Source organism: Gorilla gorilla, chromosome 6 (genome assembly GCF_029281585.2).
Source record: "Gorilla gorilla gorilla isolate KB3781 chromosome 6, NHGRI_mGorGor1-v2.1_pri, whole genome shotgun sequence".
NCBI classification, from domain to species: Eukaryota; Metazoa; Chordata; class Mammalia; order Primates; family Hominidae; genus Gorilla; species Gorilla gorilla.
Window position 1 is genome coordinate 26,108,103 of NC_073230.2, and position 23,942 is coordinate 26,132,044.

The 23,942-nt window shown below is 33.4% G+C and overlaps 1 protein-coding gene across 4 annotated transcripts in view; it reads left to right on the top strand.

Annotated features, from left to right (window-relative positions):
• Positions 1 to 23,942, top strand: part of HDAC9 (histone deacetylase 9) — an 857,715-nt gene that overhangs the window by 515,486 nt on the left and 318,287 nt on the right. For all 4 annotated transcript variants that reach the window (XM_063708393.1, XM_063708395.1, XM_063708394.1 and 1 more), the window contains one exon: positions 406 to 669. In XM_063708393.1, coding sequence (XP_063564463.1) covers positions 406 to 669 — 264 coding nt within the window. The remainder of the gene's footprint in view (positions 1 to 405; positions 670 to 23,942) is intronic.

The window sequence follows — 23,942 nt, forward strand, 5'->3', positions numbered from 1 at the left end:
GACAACATTTTTTATCACCCCCTTTATCTTTTGAGAAAAGTATTATTCCCAGGTTCAACTTTCAAAACCTGTCCTTTTGAAAGTTTCAGGGTTTCCATGGATAGTTTATTTACCTTTTTCTACACCATGTTCTAACTGCATTAAAGAGTGATCCATTAAAAAGAAAAAACAATCCAACACTTAAAGACCTTATTCACTGCCTACTGGACCCATACAATATGGAATAATGGGACTACTTTAGATTTAGTATTACTGAGGAAACTTGTTGCCTACAAGTTCATTGTGAAATTTATGTTCAATGATTAGAAATTACAGTGTATGAGTTATTAGAAATCATAGTGTAATTTGCTTCTCTGTTACCATGAAGAACTACTGAATTTTGAACCCCTGAACACTCTCTTCTAGCTGCTTTCGAAATCTATTGAACAACTGAAGCAACCAGGCAGTCACCTTGAGGAAGCGGAGGAAGAGCTTCAGGGGGACCAGGCGATGCAGGAAGACAGAGCGCCCTCTAGTGGCAACAGCACTAGGAGCGACAGCAGTGCTTGTGTGGATGACACACTGGGACAAGTTGGGGCTGTGAAGGTCAAGGAGGAACCAGTGGACAGTGATGAAGATGCTCAGATCCAGGAAATGGAATCTGGGGAGCAGGCTGCTTTTATGCAACAGGTAATAGGCAAAGATTTAGCTCCAGGATTTGTAATTAAAGTCATTATCTGAACATGAAATGCATTGCAGGTTTGGTAAATGGATATGATTTCCTATCAGTTTATATTTCTCTATGATTTGAGTTCAGTGTTTAAGGATTCTACCTAATGCAGATATATGTATATATCTATATAGAGGTCTTTCTATATACTGATCTCTGTATAGATATCAATGTCTCATTGAAAATCCACTGGTAAGGAAATACCTGTTATACTAAAATTATGATACATAATATCTGAGCAGTTAATAGGCTTTAAATTTATCCCAAAGCCTGCTACACCAATTACTTCTAAAGAAAACAAATTCACTGTTATTTTGAGTTTATGTGTTGAGATCAGTGACTGCTGGATAGTCTCCCAGTCTGATCAATGAAGCATTCGATTAGTTTTTGATTTTTTGCAACATCTAGAATTTAATTTTCACATCACTGTACATAATGTATCATACTATAGTCTTGAACACTGTTAAAGGTAGTCTGCCCCTTCCTTCCTCTCTCTTTTTTTAGTTAAGTAGAAATGTTCTGGTCACCATGCCAGTAGTCCTAGGTTATTGTGTAGGTTGCAATTGAGCATATTAGGAATACAGGTGGTTTTAAATATATAGTTGCAAATTGCAGCACTACTTTAAATATTAGATTATGTCTCACATAGCACTGCTCATTTTACTTTTATTTTGTGTAATTTGATGACACTGTCTATCAAAAAAGAGCAAATGAAGCAGATGCAAATGTTGGTGAGAAGTAATGTGCAGCATTATGGTCCAATCAGATACAATATTGTATCTACAATTGCAAAAAACACAGTAACAGGATGAATATTATCTGATATCAAGTCAAAATCAGTTTGAAAAGAAGAAGGTGTATCATATTTTATATTGTCACTAGAATCTCTTAAGTATAATTCCATAATGACATGGGCATATACCGTAACATTCTGGCAAATAACAATTAGAAAAGATAGGTTTAACAAAAGAATTTACTTGTATATAATGCACCTTCAGGAGGACTATGTCCTTTGATGCTATAAAATACAAACAACTTTGAAGGCAACAGAAGACACTGTTTATTCAAGTCAGTTCTTTGTCAGGTTCCTGCTGTTCTCCTACAGAAAAGTGATTCTGTGAGGCTGAACAGGAAATGCCTTGTGGAAACAGGAAGTCCAAGTGATTCATGTACTGAGGAATGTAGGAAAAAAAAATCTGAGGATAGTGCTTTACTCTTTCTGTTTTTAAAGGGCACTCTATGAATTGATTTATTGTCTAAGAAAATAACACCACAAGTAGGGAAATTGTTACGGAAGCTTTTCACTGGAACATTTCCTTCATATTCCCTTTTGATATGTTTACCTTGTTTTATAGGTTTACTTTTGTTAAGCTAGTTAAAGGTTCGTTGTATTAAGACCCCTTTAATATGGATAATCCAAATTGACCTAGAATCTTTGTGAGGTTTTTTCTATTAAAATATTTATATTTCTAAATCCAAGGTATTTCAAGGTGTAGTATCCTATTTCAAAGGAGATATAGCAGTTTTGCCAAATGTAGACATTGTTCAACTGTATGTTATTGGCACGTGTTGTTTACATTTTGCTGTGACATTTAAAAATATTTCTTTAAAAATGTTACTGCTAAAGATACATTATCCTTTTTTAAAAAGTCTCCATTCAAATTAAATTAACATAACTAGAAGTTAGAAAGTTTAAAACTTTTCCATATAATGAAAGTCCTTCTGATAATTTGACAAATAGCTATAATAGGAATACTCCCTATCACCAACATATTTTGGTTAGTATATTCCTTCATATTAAAATGACTTTTTGTCAGTTGTTTTGCATTAAAAATATGGCATGCCTAAGATAAAACTGTATATTTTTTCCATCTCATAAATATTCATTTTCTTCAAAGTCTTTTTTCAATCTCATAAAAAAGGGATAGTGCATCTTTTAAAATACATTTTATTTGGGGAGGAACATGTGGCTGAGCAGACTTTTGTATAATATTACTTCAAAGATATGTAATCACAAACAAAAAAACTATTTTTTATAATGTCATTTGAGAGAGTTTCATCAGTACAGTTGGTGGACGTTAATTGTTTGAATTTGATAGTCTTTGAATTTAATCAAGAAACTACCTGGAACCAGTGAAAAGGAAAGCTGGACTTAAATAATCTTAGAATTAATTGATAAATGTCTCTTTTAAAATCTACTGTATTTATTATAATTTACACCCTTGAAGGTGATCTCTTGTTTTGTGTTGTAAATATATTGTTTGTATGTTTCCCTTCTTGCCTTCTGTTATAAGTCTCTTCCTTTCTCAAATAAAGTTTTTTTTAAAAGATCCCCTTTCATACACTTGGCTTTGTGTAAACTTGCCGTATTTAATCGAAGTTGAAGCTTGCACACTAGATCTCATATATCAAAATACATTGCCAGTCTTTGTTGAAACAAGAAAATAAAGACATTTTGAGCAGTTACATCTAATACCATTAAAAACAATAAATTCAGCAATAATGACTTTCAACTATTTACATCCAAAATTTTCAAATAGCTAACGCATGTAAAATTTGTTTCATTTTCCTTTTGCCAGTGTAAACTTTTTCATGATATGTTATCATGTTTGGTATTTAAATTAAAATGTCAACTTCTAAATATAAAACTTTATCTAAATAGATGTCAGTTCCTAACTTTGCTCAACTTAAAAAATTATTTTTAAAAGCTTAACATAATCCCTTGAACATAACAAGCACTCAATAAATATTAAAATGAATAATATTCCAAGTGTCGTAATAATTATGTCTATTGCAGTGAGATCTTGAAATACAAGTAGAAAGTGACAGCACATAAATTTAAAGAGAAAATAGTAATTAAATGATCTCCCCTTATACGGTAACAATTATTATAATACCAGTGTGAGGAATAGGAGCCTGATTCAAGTAAAGGCAACTCTGCCGTACTCTAAGTCACATCAGTATTGCATTAGAGTATCAAGAAATCTGGAGCTATAATTATTGACTGTTACAGAATGGATTATCATTTCATAGTGCCATAAATTTGAGAATACAATCAGAATTCTGGAAATACCATTATTGCTAATTATAATTTCCTGAAATTTGCCTTTGAACTATAAAATTACAGGACTAACTTGGTACCAGAGATCCTAAAATATGAGTTAGAGAAATCAATTAAAAAATGGTTTTATAGTGTATATCTGATTTCTGAAGTGTTATATAGGGTGACTTTTAATACAAAGCATCAATCCAGCATTAGAAAACTTTTCATTAGAAAAAATAGTTATTGCCAAGTCTTGAAATAAATAATCATTAGATTTTTTTTTCTTCTGGAAGTAAAAATTCACCTTCTCATTGGTGAAGGTGGTTGATGAAGTGTAGACTGCTACTTTTCATAGATCTGAGAAAGATAGTCTTCTAGAAATTGTTATATTTTGTTTTATGCTCCTTTTTTTCAAAGGATGTTGAAAAGGAATTCAGACACTAAACCTTTTGTTGAAACCTAGTACTTAACAGATATATATAGAGTATTGTTTTTAATTTGGAGTTTCATTGTGTTTTTTTCAATAATTGAAGTGTACAATTTTGAATCGCTGTAATATGTATAAATTGTGGGTGTGTGATTGAAGGTTTACAATGATAAATAATTTGAGGTCTCCAATTGTAACTGATTATATCAGGAACTTGGAGATACAAAAGAAGGAGTTTGAGACTATTATTCCCTTTATTATTGATCATTGCTTCATCTCTGTTTTAAGAAGAAAATATTGAAGGCAATCAAAGAATTTGGGCAAACACAGAGGAAATTGGGAATGTGACTTTTCAGTCATGCCAACAACATATCTATGTAGGCTTAAAAACGTTTATATTCTTGTTGTTACATCTAATTTTGTAATAACATCTTTGAGGCTATAAACTGTGTTTAGGCAACGCAACTTTTGGGGATCATTTTGATTTAGAAAAAGATGTTTACTTTTGTCTATTACAAACACACAGTGCGCAAGCACTTCATATCTATTAGCTCATTTGGTCCTCACAATAACCTGATGAAGGAGGTATTATTATCATCCCACTGTAGAGATGAGAACACTGCAACAGAGAAATTAAAGTCAAGGTCACTCATTTAGGAGGTCTAGCTTTAATTTGAACCCAGGCACTTTGGCACCAGAGTCCCTGTTCTCAACCTTTACCATTGTGCTGTGTTGGTGCAACGATTCTTTATATCTGCCCGATATGCTTACTTCTGTCCAATTTATTCAATTGTTTCTCTCTCTCCTCATTAGCATTTACCAAACTGTGTTGATCAATAATCTTTTTTAATAGCTTCTATAAATTATGAGATTAGTGATTAGTACTCTTTTTTTTTCTAATTCTAATGAGGGTTAGGGTTAGATGAAGGTTCTAATCCTGCACACATTTTATTCAACCATTTTTAATCGTGAAAATCTGTAGACTTCTTTTTTCTGACCATAGCCGGTCCTAGGAGGGACTGAAACAGAGTGGCCACACTTGGTTAACTTTTAGGGGAAGGAGAAAGGATTTCAGCAGGTTCAGAGCTCTCCTTTACTTCTTACCTTCGTTCCCCAGCTAACGCAAAGAAAGTCCAGTTTCTAAGCCATCAGGAGTCTGCCTTTTACAGACTTTTTAAACCTATCAAGGACACACTTGATAATAATTTTGACTTAAGTAGTCTGTATAAAACGTTGTGGAAGGGGAAAATAGAAACAGTTGTCACGTTCTAGACCTCCTAAGTGGTATTCTAATAGAAAGATGCATAACAATCCTCTCGAGGGAAACAGGTTCTGACCACACCCCTAGAGGTTCTGAGTCTGTTGTTCTGACTGGTGCTCCGTCGTCTACCTTTTTCAAGCCTTTTGAAGAGTCCAATTCAGAAATAATGTTTTGGAGATGGCCAGGTGCCCTAACCACTTCCTGAAATCTGGCCTGATTTTTAATAGCTTTTACCTAAGTTCCTCAGATTCTCTGATTCATAGTTTTCAAAATATCTTGTCTCCTATTTTTGTATATTGTTCTCAGCTTCTTCTGCATTTTAACTCAAGTATAGGCAATTCTCACTATATTTACTGGAATTACTCCAATAAGTTTTAGAATATTCATGGTGCTGTGCAGCCATCACTAGTATCTAATTCCAAAACACTTCCATTAACCCCAACTCAAAAAAAAATCTTGTGCCAACTAAGCAGCCACTCCCACTCCAAGCTCCTTCTTGCCCCTGACAACCACTAATCTGCTTTATATCTCTGTGGATTTGCCTATTGTGGATATTTCATATAAATGAAGTTATGTATTATGTGGCCTTTTGTGCCTGGCTTCTTTCCTTATGCAGAAGATTTTCAGGGTTCATGCACAGCATCAGTACTTCATTCCTTCTTATGGCTGAGTAATATTCCCTTGTATGGCTATACAACATTTTGCTTATTCATTCATCAGTTGAACACACAGTTTTCACTTTTTTGTCTATTATGAATAATGCTGCTGTGATCATTCGTGTACAAGGCTTTTGTGAGAAGATATATTTTCATTTCTCCTGGGTATATATCTAGGAGTGAAATTTCTGGGTAATATGGTAACTGTTTAACTTTTCGAGGAACTGTCAACCTGTTTTCCACATAGCTGAACTATTTTACTTTCCTGCTAGCAATGTATGAGGGTTCCAGTTCCTCCACATCTTCTCCATTTGTTATTTCCCCTGCTTTATTGATGGTAGCCATCCTAGTGAGTATGCAGTGCTATCATTGTTGCTTTGATTTATATTTCATTAATGACTAATGATGTTGAGCATCTTTTTATTTGCTTATTGGCCATTTCTATAACTTCATAGGAGCAACATCTAGTCAAGTCCTTTTCCCGTTTTCTAGTTGGCTTGCTTGTCTTTTTGTTGTTGAGTTGTAAGTGCTTTTAGATATATTTTGTGTAGTAGACCTTTATCGGGTATATAAGTTGCAAATATTTTCTCCTGTCAGTTTTCTTTTCATTTTCTTAAGTGTTCTTTGATGCACAAAAGTTTTGAATTTTGCTGAAGTCCAGTTTATCTATTTTTACTTTTGCTGCTTGTGTTCTTGGTATCATATTTTAAAAACTGTAACCTAGTCCAGGGTTATAAAGATTTACACTTACGTCGCCTTCTTAGAGTTTCATTAATATAAATTTAGCACTTAATATTAGCTCTTTGATCCATTTTGTGTCATACACATTGTTTTTAAATATTCTTCTATGCATTTAAATTATTTTCAAAGAGATATGAACTTCATGATTATTGGGCTTCATTTTCTCATACATTATCTTCATTTTCCTTATTATATGAGTTGATGCAAAAGTAATTGCGGTTTTTGCAATTACTAGTTGCAATTACTAGTTGATTTTGGTCTTGCTTTTCTGATGTTTCTGTGGCTGACCCTTGTTGCTTTCTAACTTTTGATACTGTTACTTTTTTCTTCCCAAAATATCACTGAAATGTTACAATCTTGATGTTTATTATTCCTTTTTTTCTGGTGCTCTTTAAAAATTAAATCAATTATTTTTCTTCATGAATATTATTTTTAAAATCCTACCCTCGTCACTCAGTTTTACTAATTACAGTTGAATTTTATGTTGAAGCCAGGTGTGGAAGGATGTCTGAAGACCTAGATACCGGGGAGGTTAGGGCAGGAGGATTGTTGAGCCCACGAGTTTGAGACTGCATTGAGCTATGATCATGCCACGGTGCTCTAGCCTGAGTGACAAAACAACAGCGTGTCTTTAAAAAAATTATGTTGAACTAATGTTCATGTCTTCGCTTTGATCTTCATGCCTCTGTTGACAGAATTTCTGGAGAAAGAACCCTAAATTTGCTCTCTCCAAACTAGTAGCCACATGTACCTATTGAACATTTAAATGTGGTTGGCAAGAATTGAGGTACAGCCTAAGTAGAAAATGCACAGCAGATTTCAAAGATATAGTACAAAAAGTTTATTAATATTCCATATCTATTGATTACATGTTGAAATAATATTTTAAATATATATTAAGTCATATAACATCATTAAAATTAATCTTACCTGTTTTACTTTTTAAATGTGGCTATTGGAAAAGAATATATATGGCTTGCATTTGTGACTCACATATTTTTATTTGTATTTATGTTTCTGCTTTAGATCATCTTCATCTCATTTTGTATTTTGTTAATTGATAGATCTCATCACATCAATTTGAAAATAGATGGGCTATAAAACTTGAACAGATGAATTTTTGCTCTTGCCAGTATCTTTCTGTTGCTCTTAATTAACATAGAGGCATAAAATGTTAGTGTTAGCAGAGATCTGAGGCATCTGAATGGTTTAAGGGTTTAAAGATCCTTCTCCTTTACCTTAAAGACAACTCAAAGTCTACCAAACGTTTTATTACCAATATTAGTTGTAAAGAGAATTCACTTACTGCTCCATTCTCATCTCAAAGTTAGTAAATTCATCCATGATATGTGCTGGTTTTTCCTGCTTTTCCTTTTTGTTGTTGTTGTTGTTGATGAGACCACCATTTAGACAGTGGGATAGATGATCTTGTAGTCATCTTTGATTATCTTCATTCCTTTATCTCCTATAGGCAGTTGGTCCTCCTGTTTCTGATTTCACATCATCATATTTCTTTACTTCATCTTCAGCTTTGCTTTCTCCAGCTACTAGTGAACAGTAAAACAAATCCATGCTGCTCTCATTGCAATAGCCCCCTTTTACATCAGTGTGATATTTATACTACTTCAATTCACTTACTGTAAAATACCAATACCATTTTCCCATTTTCTGTGGTCAGCCTACAGTAATTGCTTTCTAATGTTTCACTTAAATGATATCAGAGAGCTACAGTCTTCATAATTCAACCTTTATACTCTAACCAGGCACTCACTTCTGCCATATGCCATCTGTGATTTCTCCAGCCCTTCTGAACTCCCCAACTAGAAATCAGTTCCATAGTTTCCCATGTAATTCTTATTTATCATTATCTGTGTGGCGTTATATCTTTTTGCTTTTTGAGGTCAGGGAAAATGTACTCTATTGTGTTCATCATTGTTCCTAGAGCCACTCAGGGAACCTATGAAATGTTCAGCTGAACTTTATTTTAATGGTTTTTGTTTTACATTGTTCTTATTCAGATGTAAATGGTTAAAGGCATTTTCTTCCATACTATGATTTTATTCTCACTTTTGTTTTCGATGTGAAATGTAGAGTCATTTTTTACTTGATGGACTATTTCTTGTCCTCAGTGTCCTCCTTAGTAATATATTTTTTAAACTGGCTTTAGTAAAAATAGCTACTATTTTTCATTTTCAGCCAATGGTAAATGATGGAAATATTTTTCTTGATGAATTTATTATTTAACAGTACTCACACCATATTAATTTTTATAATTTATATTTGTATATGAATTATTGACTATGACTTCTAATATCTAGCATACATTTTTAGATAAAAATATAATATCTAGATTAATTTGAATGACCTCTTTATAGTATTAATTTTTCTATTTCCATGTATTCTATAGATGATTTTTTAAAGTGAGAGCTTGGAAAGAAGACAAAATGATTCATATTAATCTTTCTTAGAGAGTGAATCAGCCTCCTCCTTGTGCATATTTAAAGAAAACTTACTAAATGTGGAAATTGATGTGTTGTTTTGACTAGGTATGCATCAAACCCTATGTATGCATCAAAAACAGTGGCATTTTGCATTGTCTTTGAGATCTATGCATGGAACTGCCTCGTACGGTAATATTGATTTTATAGTTAGGCTGCAGGAGTTGCAACTCCAACTTCCCCACCTACTAGCAACTCCATGTGAAGTAAATTACCGAATTCTGCCAAGCCTCTGTTTACTTGTTTGTTAAATGTGGTCAGGAATTCTAAATTTTTCTGTTAAGGAATTGTCAGCTTTAAATGTGTTAACATGTTTAAATAGTGTAATGAGTACTAGCATAATGGGTACACAGTAAAAATTAGCTATTGTTATGAAAAGTAGCATTAATATATCTTGGAACTTTAGTAACTTTGTTCTCCTTGGTAGGAGCTGACCTTACACTCAATTTCAATCTTTAATAATGAATAATTTTCTCTTCTGTAAATAAAAAAAATTCTAGTACCGTGCTTCCCACCTTTTTCATGTCCTAGCACACATGGAAAATGGCAATATGTATAAGGCCCAGGTCACTGCAGGAGGCTGCTCAGCCTCTCCTCCCTGCCCCAAGAGTTGAGAACCGTCTAGGGTTGATTCAGCTGCAGCCCTTTCATGACTTACAGGGAAGTCCTCAGGCTGGAATGTTCTTTGGGAGACCCTGTGAGTACATTACTCCTCTTCTTCCTCTCCACTGCCTTTTCTTCTGTCTCCTCTCACCTCCCATAAAAAGAATCCTGGATTTTTTTTCACCAGATTTCAACTAATGATGCACTAATTTTAAAACAACTCTAGGTGTGAATGATTAACATGATCGTTGTTCCGAAGGATGTATTAAGAATATGTGTTGATCACGGAGGATCTTTGGATAAGCTATGTCTGTGCCCAGGTCTCCTCTAACTTTAATTCTCACCCTATTATCAGCACCAAAACCATCAATCAGAAAGCAAAACTCAGAAAATTGGCATTGTCTTGTAGCCTACAGGGGGTTCTCTTGTCATATTTGCACTGGACTCTGCCTTTCTTTCTTATTTTTATTTTTAAAGCCAGTCAAATTTAGCAGTGCAGGGTTGTATATGGACTCTTTCTTTGGAATCAGCATGAAATAAAGAATGCAAAGATTTTTCTGTCTCTGCTTTTTAACAAATGTTCTGGGAAACTTCCCCCCTCCCCCACCTACTATCTCTAGGTAGGTAAATGCTCGAAGAGCTTAGAATGGGAAATCTTGCAATGATTTCTTGATCTTAAGTAATTCGACTGCATAATTTTGCATAGCCGTTTGTCCTCTCTCTATTACCTTCTTTTAACATGGTGAAGAATAAGTCTACTTTACACTGTATTTTTAGCATCTTAGATATATTTTGGTCATGAAGATGGTGCTATCAAATCCTTTTTTAAAAAACTTACACTTTATGAATTATAGCACATTTAATGTTTATTTTTCTACTGTAAATTATAAATTATTTGACTTTTGCTTAATTATTTCAATTGTCTGACAAACTCATAAAAATATCCAACTTGGTTCCTTTATTTTATATTTTCTTTATCACATACAAATCTTAAAATGTATATATTTTATGTCTTTATATGTTTACAGTGGTTAGTTGTATCTCATTATAACCTTTTTCTGGATATGGAAGCAGATAATATTTTCTTCCTTAAAAGGGACTCTCTTAGGGATTAAAAAAATTCTAATTTTTAATGTCCTGGGGTTTTTGGCATGCTGTTTAAATTAAAATTTTAAAATGATATTTTTACTTTTCTTTACACACAACTTCCTAAATCTTAGTGATTTTTAGTCTACTTTTTGAACTATAATATCCATACAAACTCCACTTGATATATATACATAGAGTTTAATAAACTTTGAGAAATGTATATGCCACCATCTAGATAGAGAATATTTTTGTCATTCCAGAGAATTCCCTCCTGCCCTCTTTATACTCAGACTCACATCCTCACTCTCCTCCCAGCCCCAGTCAACTATTGATCTGTTATTCTGACACTATATATTAGTTTTTATTTTTCTAGAAGTTCATTTAGGTGAATCATATAAAAAAGAGTTTGTGATATTTTCAGTCTGAATTTTTTTTCAATCAGAAAATGCTTCTGAGATCCCTCCATGTATGTACCAGTGATATGGTCCTGTTTATTGCTGAATAGTTAGCCACTGTACAGATATGCCACAATTTGTTTATGTATTTGTCTATTGATGGAAATGTAGGTTATTTTCAGGTGTGAGTAATTATGAATGGAACTACCATGAATATCTTATACAAGTTTCTGTAGAAATTTATTTTATTTCGTTTGAGTAATTACTTAGGAGCGAAAATGAGTTGTACGCTAAGTATAGGTTAAACTTTATAGGAAGCTGCCAAATTATTTGTAATTAATTATTGTTTGACATTCTCATCAACAATGTATGAGTTTCTATTACTCTGCGTTCTTGTTTACACTTGATATTGTCAGGTTTTTCTAACTGTATGCAGCTAATGACTGCATTAGGTGGCTCAGTTTTTAAATTGAGGCATGTCTTTTTATTGTTGGTTATCAAATTATATATTTTGGATGCAATCTATTTCTACATATGTATGTTACAAATAATTTCACCTACTTTGTCGTTGGCCTTCCATTTTGAAGAGCAGAATATTTAAGCACTAACACTAGCCCTTGACGTGTTCCATTCTATCAATTTGTTCTTCTATGGTTAGTGCTTTAGTGTCCTTTCAAGAATGATTTGTTTTCCTGCTTTCTTCCTCCAGTTTAAACATTTAAATGAAAGAGCAATTTTGAATTAATTTTTATATGATGTGAAGATAGGTTGAGTTTCATTATCTTACAGGATTAGATTTTTCAGCACCTCTTTTTTTGAAAAGATTATTCTTGCTCCTTTGAATTATTCTGGTCTATTTGTTAGAAATCAATTGAACATATAAATGTTAGCAGATTTCTGAGCTCTTTATTTTATTCCATTGATCTCTCTCTTTACACCAATACCACAGAATCTTGATTACTGTTGCTATTTAGTAACTCTTAATATTAGGTAGTTTATTTTTCTCTGCTTGTTTGTAAGATTTTTTGGTTAATACTAGTTTTTAGCAAATTGATTATGATGTCCCTTAATGTGGTTTTCTCTGTGTACATCCTTCTTTGGTTCACTGAGCTTCTTATATCTGTGGGTTTGCACTTTTTAAAAGTTTAGAAAATGTCAAGTGTTATTTCATCTGATATTTTTCCTGCTAATTATTTTCTCTCTCTTTCTTTTGGGACTCCAGTTACACATAGAGTAGACTGCTTGATACTGTCTCACATATCAAGTTTCCATATTTTTTTCTTCATGTTTTCTTCTGTACATTTTCTATTGCTGTACACATCTTTTCTTCCTAGTGGATGAACTTCTGTTAATCACATCCAGTAAATTTTCAATTTAAGATCTGGAGGTTTTCACATCTAGAAATATAGATATGTTTTCCGTTTGTCTCTGCAACATATTCACATTTTTCTTTAAATCCTTGAGTGTATTTTTGTTTACTTTAAAGTCCTTTTCTGCCATTTTGGGGTCTGCTACTACTGCTTAATTTTTCTCTTGAATATGGTTCATATTTTCCTGTTCTGTTTAATGTCTAGTAAATTTCCATTCAATGTTAGACAATTTAAATTTGTTGTCTTTCTTTAAAGAATGTTCACTTGAAACATTCAAGGCTTATTTTAAAGTTTGGTTTGTGCAAGTCTATCATAACCTTTACACTCAACTTGGTTTCTCTCTTGCTCACTAATCTGTGAGTTCTCTGGAGCATTTAACAGGGGTGGATGACACCAGGGAATAATCAATCTTAGCCTAGGACCCTGGTGCAGGAATGAAGATGGAGAGAAAGGATTGGATTTAATAAAGATCTGAAAAAATAAATCCAGCTATTCTGGGGGGAATGAGGTGCTTCAACTCATTCTTAGTCCTGTATTCACTTTAGAAGCTAGTCACTTACTGGGTCCTACCAAGTCAGTTCTCCAGTGTGGCTTGCTCATTTTCAAGCAGGCTTTGAATTTCTTGGATTTTGGTACTCTTTACATTCAAATATTAACTTTAAAGGCAGATATGAGGGAACAACCATTAACAATTGCCTATACATATACAGACAAACACAGACTGAATGGACATTTTTACCCAAGTTTTTTGGAGGACCTATGCATCCTACAATTACATTGGTTAAACCATGTGAAAACAATAATACAATCTAGTTTAAATTTTTTTTCTAATCTCCATTTAAAGAATTAGACTTTCTCTTTCTTCCTTCCCTCCCACCCTCTCTCCCTTTCTTTTCTTTCTTTTCTTTCCTTTCTTTCTTTTTCTTTTCATCTTTCTTTCCCTCTTTCTCTTTCTTCTCTCTCTCCGTCTCTTTCTTTCTTTCTTTCTCTCTCTTTCCCTTTCTTCTCTGAGTAACATTGATCCTACTAAATTTATTAGACCGTGTTCTGTTAATTCAGTTACTCTTTAATATAGTAAGAAATAATATGTCTTATGAAAAATTTTAATTCCAGTATGAAGCATAGATAATGGACTATTTATAACATCTAAATACTAGGTAACGTAAGTGTAATTTTTATGTTAAAAATTGAGTATTATTTACATTTTGTATATTATGTTATATTTTAATGCTTCTATTGAAAGAGGTAAGCCATGGATGTTCTGCAATGATTCTACATTTTCTATGTCTCTAAGTTAAAAGTGCCTTGCAGTCTTCTAATTTGAGATCCCTGTTAAGCAGTTTTCTTGCATTTAGTTTTCCACCACAATGCTTAGTTCCTGGTTTCTTTATCCAGGATGACAATTACTATGGCGTAGTTCATGTTCTTTGCGTTAGAAATCAATGCCAATATAAACCATGACTGATAAAAATGAATGGGACCTACGAACCCAGGGGAACTTTTCTAGAAACATGAAAGTATGGATATGTTTAAAATGTTCTTGACCAAAAGCCTAGAACTGCAGTGGCAAACTTAGAGAAAATTGTGCCATTGGCCTAAAAATTGTGGGGAGCCTACTAGGAGAGTTTTCTCAAAAGATTCCAAAGGCTTTTATGCCTTTTAAAACATTTATCTCTTCATCTTCAGTTGAGTAATGAGGAGGAAGAAATTAAAAGTGGTGGAAAGTGAGCAATAGATTTTATTTTAACTTTGATTCAGAACTATTCAGGTTTTGATTTTAGTTGGTATAGAAATGTGTTCTTAAAGCAATGAGAATATTAGCTGAAGTTAGTGTTAGTGAACCTTGATGGGCAGAGGTGTTTCTTTTTCATCCTCTTTAATTACCATGGACTTTTAGATGGCCCCTAAAGTGAATTTGGAAGTTTTCAACATTTGGCATTAAAGTTCAGGCCCAGGGAGGTTATGTGGACGTGTAACTTCTGATTCTTGGATGGTGTGTTGATACTGTATATTTTTTAATGGTTACACTTTTCCTTGACTAGTATAAAAGATTTACTGTTACAGTTTGTGTGTGGCCAGGCAGTGGCATATGGAAAAGCTGTTTCCTGCTATTTAATTTAATTAGCCCAATCACGTGCCAGCCTTCGGGCATGTCACTCTGGACCTCTGAGGCTCTTTGTCTGTCAAGGAGATGAACAATATCTTGGCTTTGTTTGGTTGCTTGGGATGCTGAAGATAAAACCCACTGAAATTTTGACTGTTTGTTTAACCAAATCTTTGCATTTTTACCATTTGGCTTTGATTTTGTTTTACAAAAAAGGATGACATTTGGCCTTGGGGAAGTGAAAAGGAAATATTGAGTAGACGAAGAAGAGCTGTTGCTTTCTATGGCTTAATACAGGATTGAGATGATTATCATTTTATAATCAGGAAGTTTTCGTTTTTTACTATTTTGTTAGTAGAAACTGAGGACAATTTTCATTGCATCACTTTAGCCCTAAGCTTAGCTGACAAACTGTCATTCTAATTCAAGCCTCCTTCTTTGGTTCATGTGTGTATTTTTGTGTGATTTTCTTCATCTTGCCAAATCTCGAAATCTTTCAGTGAATTCATTGTTGAAAAAGAAAATATTTTGTTTCATTTTTGAATTAGAATATTCCAGTTTGGTCTTGTTTTCATAAAAAAGATGGTGATCAATACATTTAGGCACCTTCAGAATTGTTCTCAATATTTTAGCCTTTCTTTTAAAGTTAAAGTACTTTTAAAACTTTTTTCTTTTATAGTCAATATGTTCAGTTTTTAAAAATTAGCTTTAACAATATTTGTTATTATTATATTTCTTTAGTTTCAAAGCTTTAAAATTAATAAAGAACATTTGAAGAAAAACAGAAGATTGGAAAATATACGCTGCAGTATAGGAACTTGATTTGCAATAAGGACTTCTGCCTAAATTTCCAGCAGAATTAACAGCAACTTCCATGAGTCAAAGTTACTTGTCCCAGGTGATCAATTTCTTTGAACATCCAGATTTTAAAATTAGTTGTCCCAGATTTGAGGTTCTTAACCAATTATAGATACAGGCACAGTTTAGAACTTCAAGAAGATGTGCCCATGGACTTAATCCTGCACTAAGAAAGTTAGATTAAGTCACACAGAGCATCCATTCCATATGAGCTACTGTCCCAGGTGCCAAGATACAGCCCCACCCTCTGACATCTCTTGGCCTTTGGAGTAACCCATAGGACCTATACTGAATAAATGACAATCTGTCCCAAAGAAAATATCCTTTGTCTAACGCTAATAGAACCATTGCTTCTCAATAGATTGGGATTTTTTAAGCAAATTATTATCTATTTCATTGTGATAAACTTTGCAAGAAAAGCCCTTACCTCTAATTGCATTTTTAAATTTAGAATAAAAGGTTAAATTTATTAAGAAAAGGAAATGAAAACCTAAAAATTTAAATTCTCTTTACCAACACAATTCTCAGAACATAATTTACATTCACAATACAGACATTTAAAATGACCTTATAATATAGTTTCCACATGCAAAGTATAAATCTTACTTACAAACCTATGATCTGCATAGATTTTGCATTTTGTTTAAGGGCAAGTAAACAATCAGTAACAAAGAGAACATGGTGCTTTTTCTCTTCTAATGCTTTCTATCATCATTTCTTCTGTGTAATTGTATTTAAAACTTCAATCATTGTATCCATTTTGGGATTCATTATTGTAATTTATAGTTCTTTGTGTATGATTAATTTTTCATTTTTATTTTCCTTATATGTATAGAGCGTGATATTTCTGAGGGTACACACATGCCTACACACATTCACACTCACTCTACATATTGATTTTAGAATAAAGTTGTATCCATCCAAGAAAATTTGTTTTGCTGGTAACTTTTTAAGAATGAATATATTTTTAATATTGGGAAACACCCATATTCTCTAAATAAAATATAGCCATGGCAGAAATGCAGTCCTTTTTTTTATAAAGGTCTTTTTTTCACTATTGATGTTTTGTTGAAAATGTTATAAAGCATAACAAGACTAAAGGTTGAAATCAAATTAATCATGAGGTGACAGTTAATTCAGAAATAGAGATCTCCTTAAAAATTTTCTGGGAGGTGGAGGTGGGTGGATCATTTGAGGTCAGGAGTTCGAGACCAGCCTGCCCAACATGGTGAAACCCTGTCTCTAATAAAAATAGAAAAATTAGTTGGGCATGGTGGTGGGCGCCTGTGATCCCAGCTACTTGGGAGGCTGAGGCAGGAGAATCGCATGAACCTAGGAAGCGGAGGTTGCAGTGAACTGATATCATACCATTACACTCCAGCCTGGGAGACAGAGGGAGACTCTGCCTCAAAAAAAAAAAAAAAAAAAAAAAAAAATTTAAAGACAATTTATTTGTTAACCTAACATAAGGCCCTAGAATATAGGTATTAAAATGGTACAACCTTGTTTCTGCTAGAAAATGTAATCCTTGTGAAATTCTGAACTTTTCTTTTTTTTACAAAAAACGCATAACAATAGTGAAAGTAATTGCGCAATTTCAAATAGAGATTTAGAAACAGCAAGGTGTGTAGAAAAAGTCCTTATAATTAAACTTACAAATTAATTTGGCTTGTAGTAAACATTACTCCAAATTTTATTTGCACATTGTCCTAAAATTCTAAATGAAAAAAATAAAAAATACGGTGTCATTTGTGCCACTATGGTCAAAATATATATAAAGCACAAAACCAGCACCAGTCTTGATCAAGATCTTCCAGCTTCTAAGTTGCAGAACTGTGATCAAAACCTACATCCAGTTCCATGTTCTTTCCATTAAACATTGCTACTTCTGAGCAGAACCCACAGTTCAGCAAAGGGTTTGACATCTTGTCCCTGGTTCTTCTAAAGACTGCAAGTAGGAAGGATCTTTACTTCCCTACACTACAGTTTCATGACCTCTGTTATCCACTGGGTTACTTTGAGGAACAGCTTCCGCTGATAATTGTAATAGTTTATTTTTTGTTTGTTTTATGATAATGGGAAAAATTTATTGAAGAGCTTGCTTACTTCTTATAGGTATATTGAGTGAGCTGTTGTATTTTTTCACTCAAAATGGAAAGATAGTGCTGGCAGAAACCAATCTTTACATTGGTTTATTTCAACTCTGCTTGTTAACAAACTGGAGGCATCAAAGTTTGAGATATTGGGAGTTGAGTTTTCTATGTGTAATTTCTATGTTATGCTTCCATTTTTCAAACTTTTTTAATTTTCAAGTTTTATTTACTCTAAAATAAAACTAAGAATACTTAACTCGTGAAGACCAGAAAACAATATTTGATCCTTCTTACTTTTTAAAATCAAAACTATCATGTTAGACCAGGCGCAGTGGCTCACACCTATAATCCCAGCCCTTTGGGAGGACAAAATGAGCTGATCACTTGAGCCCAGGAGTTCAAGACCAGCCTAAGTAGCATGGCAAAATCCCATCTCTACAAAAAAATACAAGAATAAGCCATGTGTGATGGTGCATGCCTGTAGTCCCATCTACTTCAGAGGCTGAGGTAGGAGAGTCACTTGAGCCTGGAGGCAGAGATTGCAGTGAACCTATCATCCCACTGCACTCCAGCCTGGCAACAGAGCCAGACCCTATCTCAAAAAAAAAAAAAGTAAGAATATTTAACTCATGAGGACCAGAAAACAATATTTGATCCATCTTACTGACAACAAAAACTTTCTTTTAATCAAAACTATCCTGTTAGGCCAGGTGCAGTGGCTCACACCTACAATCCCAGCACTTTGGGAGGACAAGGTGGGCAGATTGCTTGAGCCCAGGAGTTCAAGACCAACCTGAGGTGCAACAACTCACAAGCAAACAAACAAACAATAAAACTATACTGAAAAGGCTTTAATACACCAACTGATAACTTTTAGATGGTTTAAAGGCATCTTCTGATGAACTGTGTCCTAATGAGTGTGATTGGATACCTTTGAGCAAGGTACCCAGATTTAAAATGACATATCTCTTAATTTTAAATGTAAGATCAAGGTCCTAAAATTTGATATAGACTGATTATTCTTCAACAGCTTGGGAACTTTATTTCCTACCCCAAGAGACAGTTGGTTTATGAAGTAACCCCCTACACACAATATATATACACATATATGTATATGTATATTTATGAGTGAACTTTTTTCTTTGCACACTTTTCCTAATGGTGTCATGGAAAACTTCCCTCCACCTAAGTTATGTTCTAAAGCCAATCTTCTAGTTGTTTATCACATCATTTCTCTTGATTTTAAACATTTGAAATTTGAAGGAAAATGGTTTCTTCTGTAACATGATCCTCTCTATTCAGTTTTATGTGGTTTTCTTTTCCTTGTTACTTTTCCTCCTCAACGTCCTCCCACTTTTTTTGTTGTTAAATAAAATTCGTCTGAATCTCTCTTTGAAGATAATTTATGGAGAGAAACTGTCCTCCACCCTCACTGTGGCTTACCACAACCTCTAGAAAGGTTAGTTGGAGTACACTGAAATAAAAAAAAGACTGTCAAACAGCAATTCTCTAGCTATGGAATCTACTGGTGTTTTGCTGGAAAGCTCATAAAATGAAGTGTCATTATGCACTGTGCTATACCATCCATTGTGTGTTCTAACTATATCACTCCCTTTTCCACTTACCCGTGGGAAGCAGCTTACCCAACCAGTCTGGCCTATGTGATGGAGAAGCAAAGATCTGAAGAGCCAGTTTTTTTTTTTTTGTTCTTGGCCAGCTATACGATTTCTAGGTGTTCTATGCCTCAGTTTCCTCATTTGTTAATTGAAAGTGTTAATCCTGCTCTTCATCGAAAGACTATGTTTTGCTCACCCATGCTGACATGTAAAGATGACATATAGCCACAGCTTTCTTGACAGTTATCAGGAAGACAGATCAATATTGAATGACCGTCTTAGTTTTAAAAATTATTTTTCTTTTATGTTCATATAATTTCCTTTAAAATTCTAACTAGTAGAAAAAAATTTGTTGAGTGTTTAAGAAAATGTCAAGTGAATGCTGATTTACTATTTTTGAACTAGAATTGGCAAATAGATTTCCTCCTAAGGGGGGTGGGGTGAGATGGAAGAAACATTCTATGCTGACAGAGTTTTTGATATTCCTCAGGAATGAAAATAACCTAACCAAATTAGTCATAAAATATATGCAGAAATAGTCAGCGTGTGCCAGTATTTAAAGTTTAAACACTATTAAAAATAGTGTAGAATGGCAAAATTTTATTGTTGATGGGAATGTTAGATAATGACAACAATAACAACAATGAAAGGTAGTAGGGACTGAAAGCTAATTAATTGCCAAACACCATACCCAGTAATTTATGTTTATCATTTAATCTCCATTTCATATTTACCAAAGAAAAAATGAAGACTTCAGTGTGGTAAAGCAGAAGTCATACATCTGAACTATGATAGAGCTCAGATTCCATCCCTGATCCATATCCAGAAAGGTTGAGAGGCTGGCTTGGAGTCTCTCAGTCAATTCGTGGTGATACAGTAACAGACACTCAGGTCTGACTCATAAACTATTCAATGTAACTTCAAAATACAGTGCTTTCAACATCAAATCAGAAAAGCCATTTGCTACTATGCTAACTTTTCAACCAAGTCTTCTTTACTCCCTCCAATTATTTTCATGGTAATGTTCCAGCACTTGTAGAAAGCAAAGGCAAAGGTGGAATGTGAAAAACTCCTATCAGTCAGGAAGTCAGTGTATGAATGGCTTCACAGTTGTGGCCCTGCTTTTTTCCTTCATACTAAACACATGTCTTAGCATTTTTAATTCTTCTATTCATCTCTAGTTCATAAAGCTTACATCTTGTGGTCATGGCTTGGAAGACTACAAATGTCATTTATGAAATCCCCAACTCTTCCATTCTTATATTACATACTTGATGTGGAATTTGCCTTATGTATTAATGTTTTAAAGTCTAAATATATATTCATTCCCTTCACCTCTTAGAATATCTAGAAAAACACGAATTTAGATATATAGCCTGGCATAAATTCTTCACAAATGGCTGAAGTCTCCTTAACCTACCTGGTGGATTCTGAAATTTTAACTCTGTCAACATTTATACAAAACTTTTTCCTCTTCTCCGTACATAGTTATAGTAAAACACTATGTTTAAAAGAATGGTTGGAATCCTCTCACCTTCATATGTAAAAATCCTCATAAAATAATTCAACTAAACTAACATAAACCTTCATTTCTTTAATTGCTTATCACACATCAGAATGTGCAAGGCATTATTTTAAATATTGGACATGGTCCCGCCTGGCTCCAATAAGCTTATAACCTGATAAGAAGAGGGTAAATTATACATATATAAAATTATTAGATAAAAGATGTTAGGTACTACGTGATAGGAACAGATACAGTATGCTTTGAGAGTTCATATTTTTATAATTGTTTAAAGTCTGAATTTTCCAAGTACCATGTGCTTTACATAAATATAAATAGTTAATAAACATTTATGCTTTCTAATCCTATCAAAATTCTTAGTGTAGCTTGTTAATGTTATTTCTGTGTATACACATTTCCTAGGGCAACACATTTTCCAGCATAGGCAATAAGCTGTTCAATATGTAACATAAGCTAGTAAATAGTACAACTGATTTAAGTAGGTACCATTTAAATAAATCTTCTACTCAATGCACTGGCCATGCCAGATCGCTTTATGTGTATTTGCTTGCAAAACCACAAACTAGTTTACTATTCTTGAAATAACAGATATTCAAAAGTGTATGATATAATTTACAACAATATTTTTATGTTATAATTGATAGTATTATAGAACCCTCATTGATGGGAAATAAATGTCTATATTGGGATAAATAACATCTATACTTTTCAAAAGTACTTCAGTGAATTTTGCATTCTTTCATTTTTCACAACTCCGGGTATAGTAGTAGATGCAGGACGTCATTATTTTGGCAATATTCAGGTATCTTTGGTATTCACTATGGAATAAATTATTTCAACATATCGAGAACTGATCCAAGGAGGTGACCTCAAAGACCTGAAGGTTAATTAATGGACTAGGCTATCCTGACTCAAAATGAATAGGAATTCAGAAAGGGAAGAAGAGGGAAAGCTGTGTATTTCTGCAGGGTTTCATGACTAGTTAGATGGACATATTTTATTATGTTTTTTCACAAGGGAAACATTTTTCTTCATTGTATATTGAGGTGTGGTCTCTTGTAATAAAGATTGTTTTAGTCTTTACCCAATAAATTTTCCACAGTATCTAGTATAAACTCTGGCTAGATCACTCTTTACTTTATAGAATTTTTCCCTAATGTAATGTGTGAAGGAGTGAGGTAGCTATCAGATTTCCATTTATAAGCTAACTGAAAACATGGAAACTCCACAAACAGCCCATATAACCTGAAAATTGAGCAAAATGACTATATATATACATATATACACACACACACTTATATATGAGCTATGTCTACGTGTGTGTATTATTTAGAATACTATTTTTCTATACATCAGTTTGTTCTACTCCATTACTCTTTTAGTTTTCAACAAGTGGAATAAAAAATAGGATTTCAAAAGCAATATCATAAAGAATAATATTCTCAGAGAGCAAGAAATGGTGGAGGAAAAATGCTGTTGTATAAAGCTGAGTCTGTTTAGTCTAGTCTTAGTTTGACTGCTGACACCGGGAATGCATTTCTAAACTTCTAAATAATGAAGGTTCCATTTCTAGTATATTTATATACAAATTTTATGAATAATGTGCAAATTTACAAAAGATGATTTGCTTTACTCCAATTCCAGTGACATTTTCCAATCAATTATTTTAGAAATATTTTTACATATGCCCTCTATATTGCTGATAAAAGCTGACTCCTGAAGGTTACATGTTTATTCTCTAATAGTTTTCATTTTCCAATTTTGATACTGACTTCTGGGTTCACTTATAGTTGGCACATCCTTTTTTTCCTGTTTACTTCTTTGTAAACCTTCTTCCAATACACAATTACCCACCCCACATGTCTTTTCAAATAGGAGATAATTGGTTAGACAAGTAGATCCTACTGTTTCCACCGAAAAACTAGAAGAAGCACACATTCACGGGAAATGTCTTTAAGTTTATCTTTAAATTGGAGCAGGGCAGAGGTCACTAGCTGAAAGGAAGTCAAAATGACAAGGACCCTAATGGTTACAGAGAAAGGTTAAGACAAGTAAATATCTTTCCATGAGACACTCGGGCAGTTGTTAGCTACCTGGCAAAAACCATTTTCCATTGAAATAAGTTAAAATATCACTAACTTAGAAAAAGTAAAGACACGTTAAAATATCACTAACTTAGAAAAAGTAAAGACAGTTTAACTTAATGGAAGTTCTAATTATAGTCTACTTTAAAAGTGTTTTAACTTTATTGCTTCTGAACCTGTATTCTGTCACGTAAATTAAAACTACCAAATGGGAGCAGATAAATTAAAAATACAGTTTACAAAGACTTACATTGAAAAATAACTTACAAACATACACACCATTAAAACATTAAAATGGGTTGCTAGAGACTGGCCTAATCTTGGAGAAGAAATCCTGGATGTGGATTTGGGGGAGCTTTCTTTTCTAAACATTATTGCAACTTCCAAATGAATACATTATTTCCCTCCCACCGTAGGATAAATAATGAGTTTAAACTAAGACATGGGAGACAGAGAGAGATTTTAGGTACTACAGCCTTCCTTACAATTTTCAAAATTCAGAAACGCCCATTGGCTTTTCTAGTAGGATATGGCTAAGAAACAATGTCACAAGGGTCAATGGTAATTGCTGCAGAGGATCTAGTCTGAGAGGAATGATTTAAAGGCAAAGAGGAAGAAAAATGTTTATAACCAAACAGTCCCTTTAGGAATGTTTTAGGAATATATTAAAAGTTCTCTTAATCAAGAAATTTCTCTTAACCAGATAGTGCCTGATATTCTTGGAGATTTTCAAACTAAAGGTAAAGTTTTGTTGGCTTACGGTTTTACAGCAGTGTTGTTTCTAACTGGTTTTATGCAACCACGGTAGCAACAAGGCCTAGTGCTTAGCATGATGGATTTATGGTCCATTTTGGGCTTACGGCCATTAGG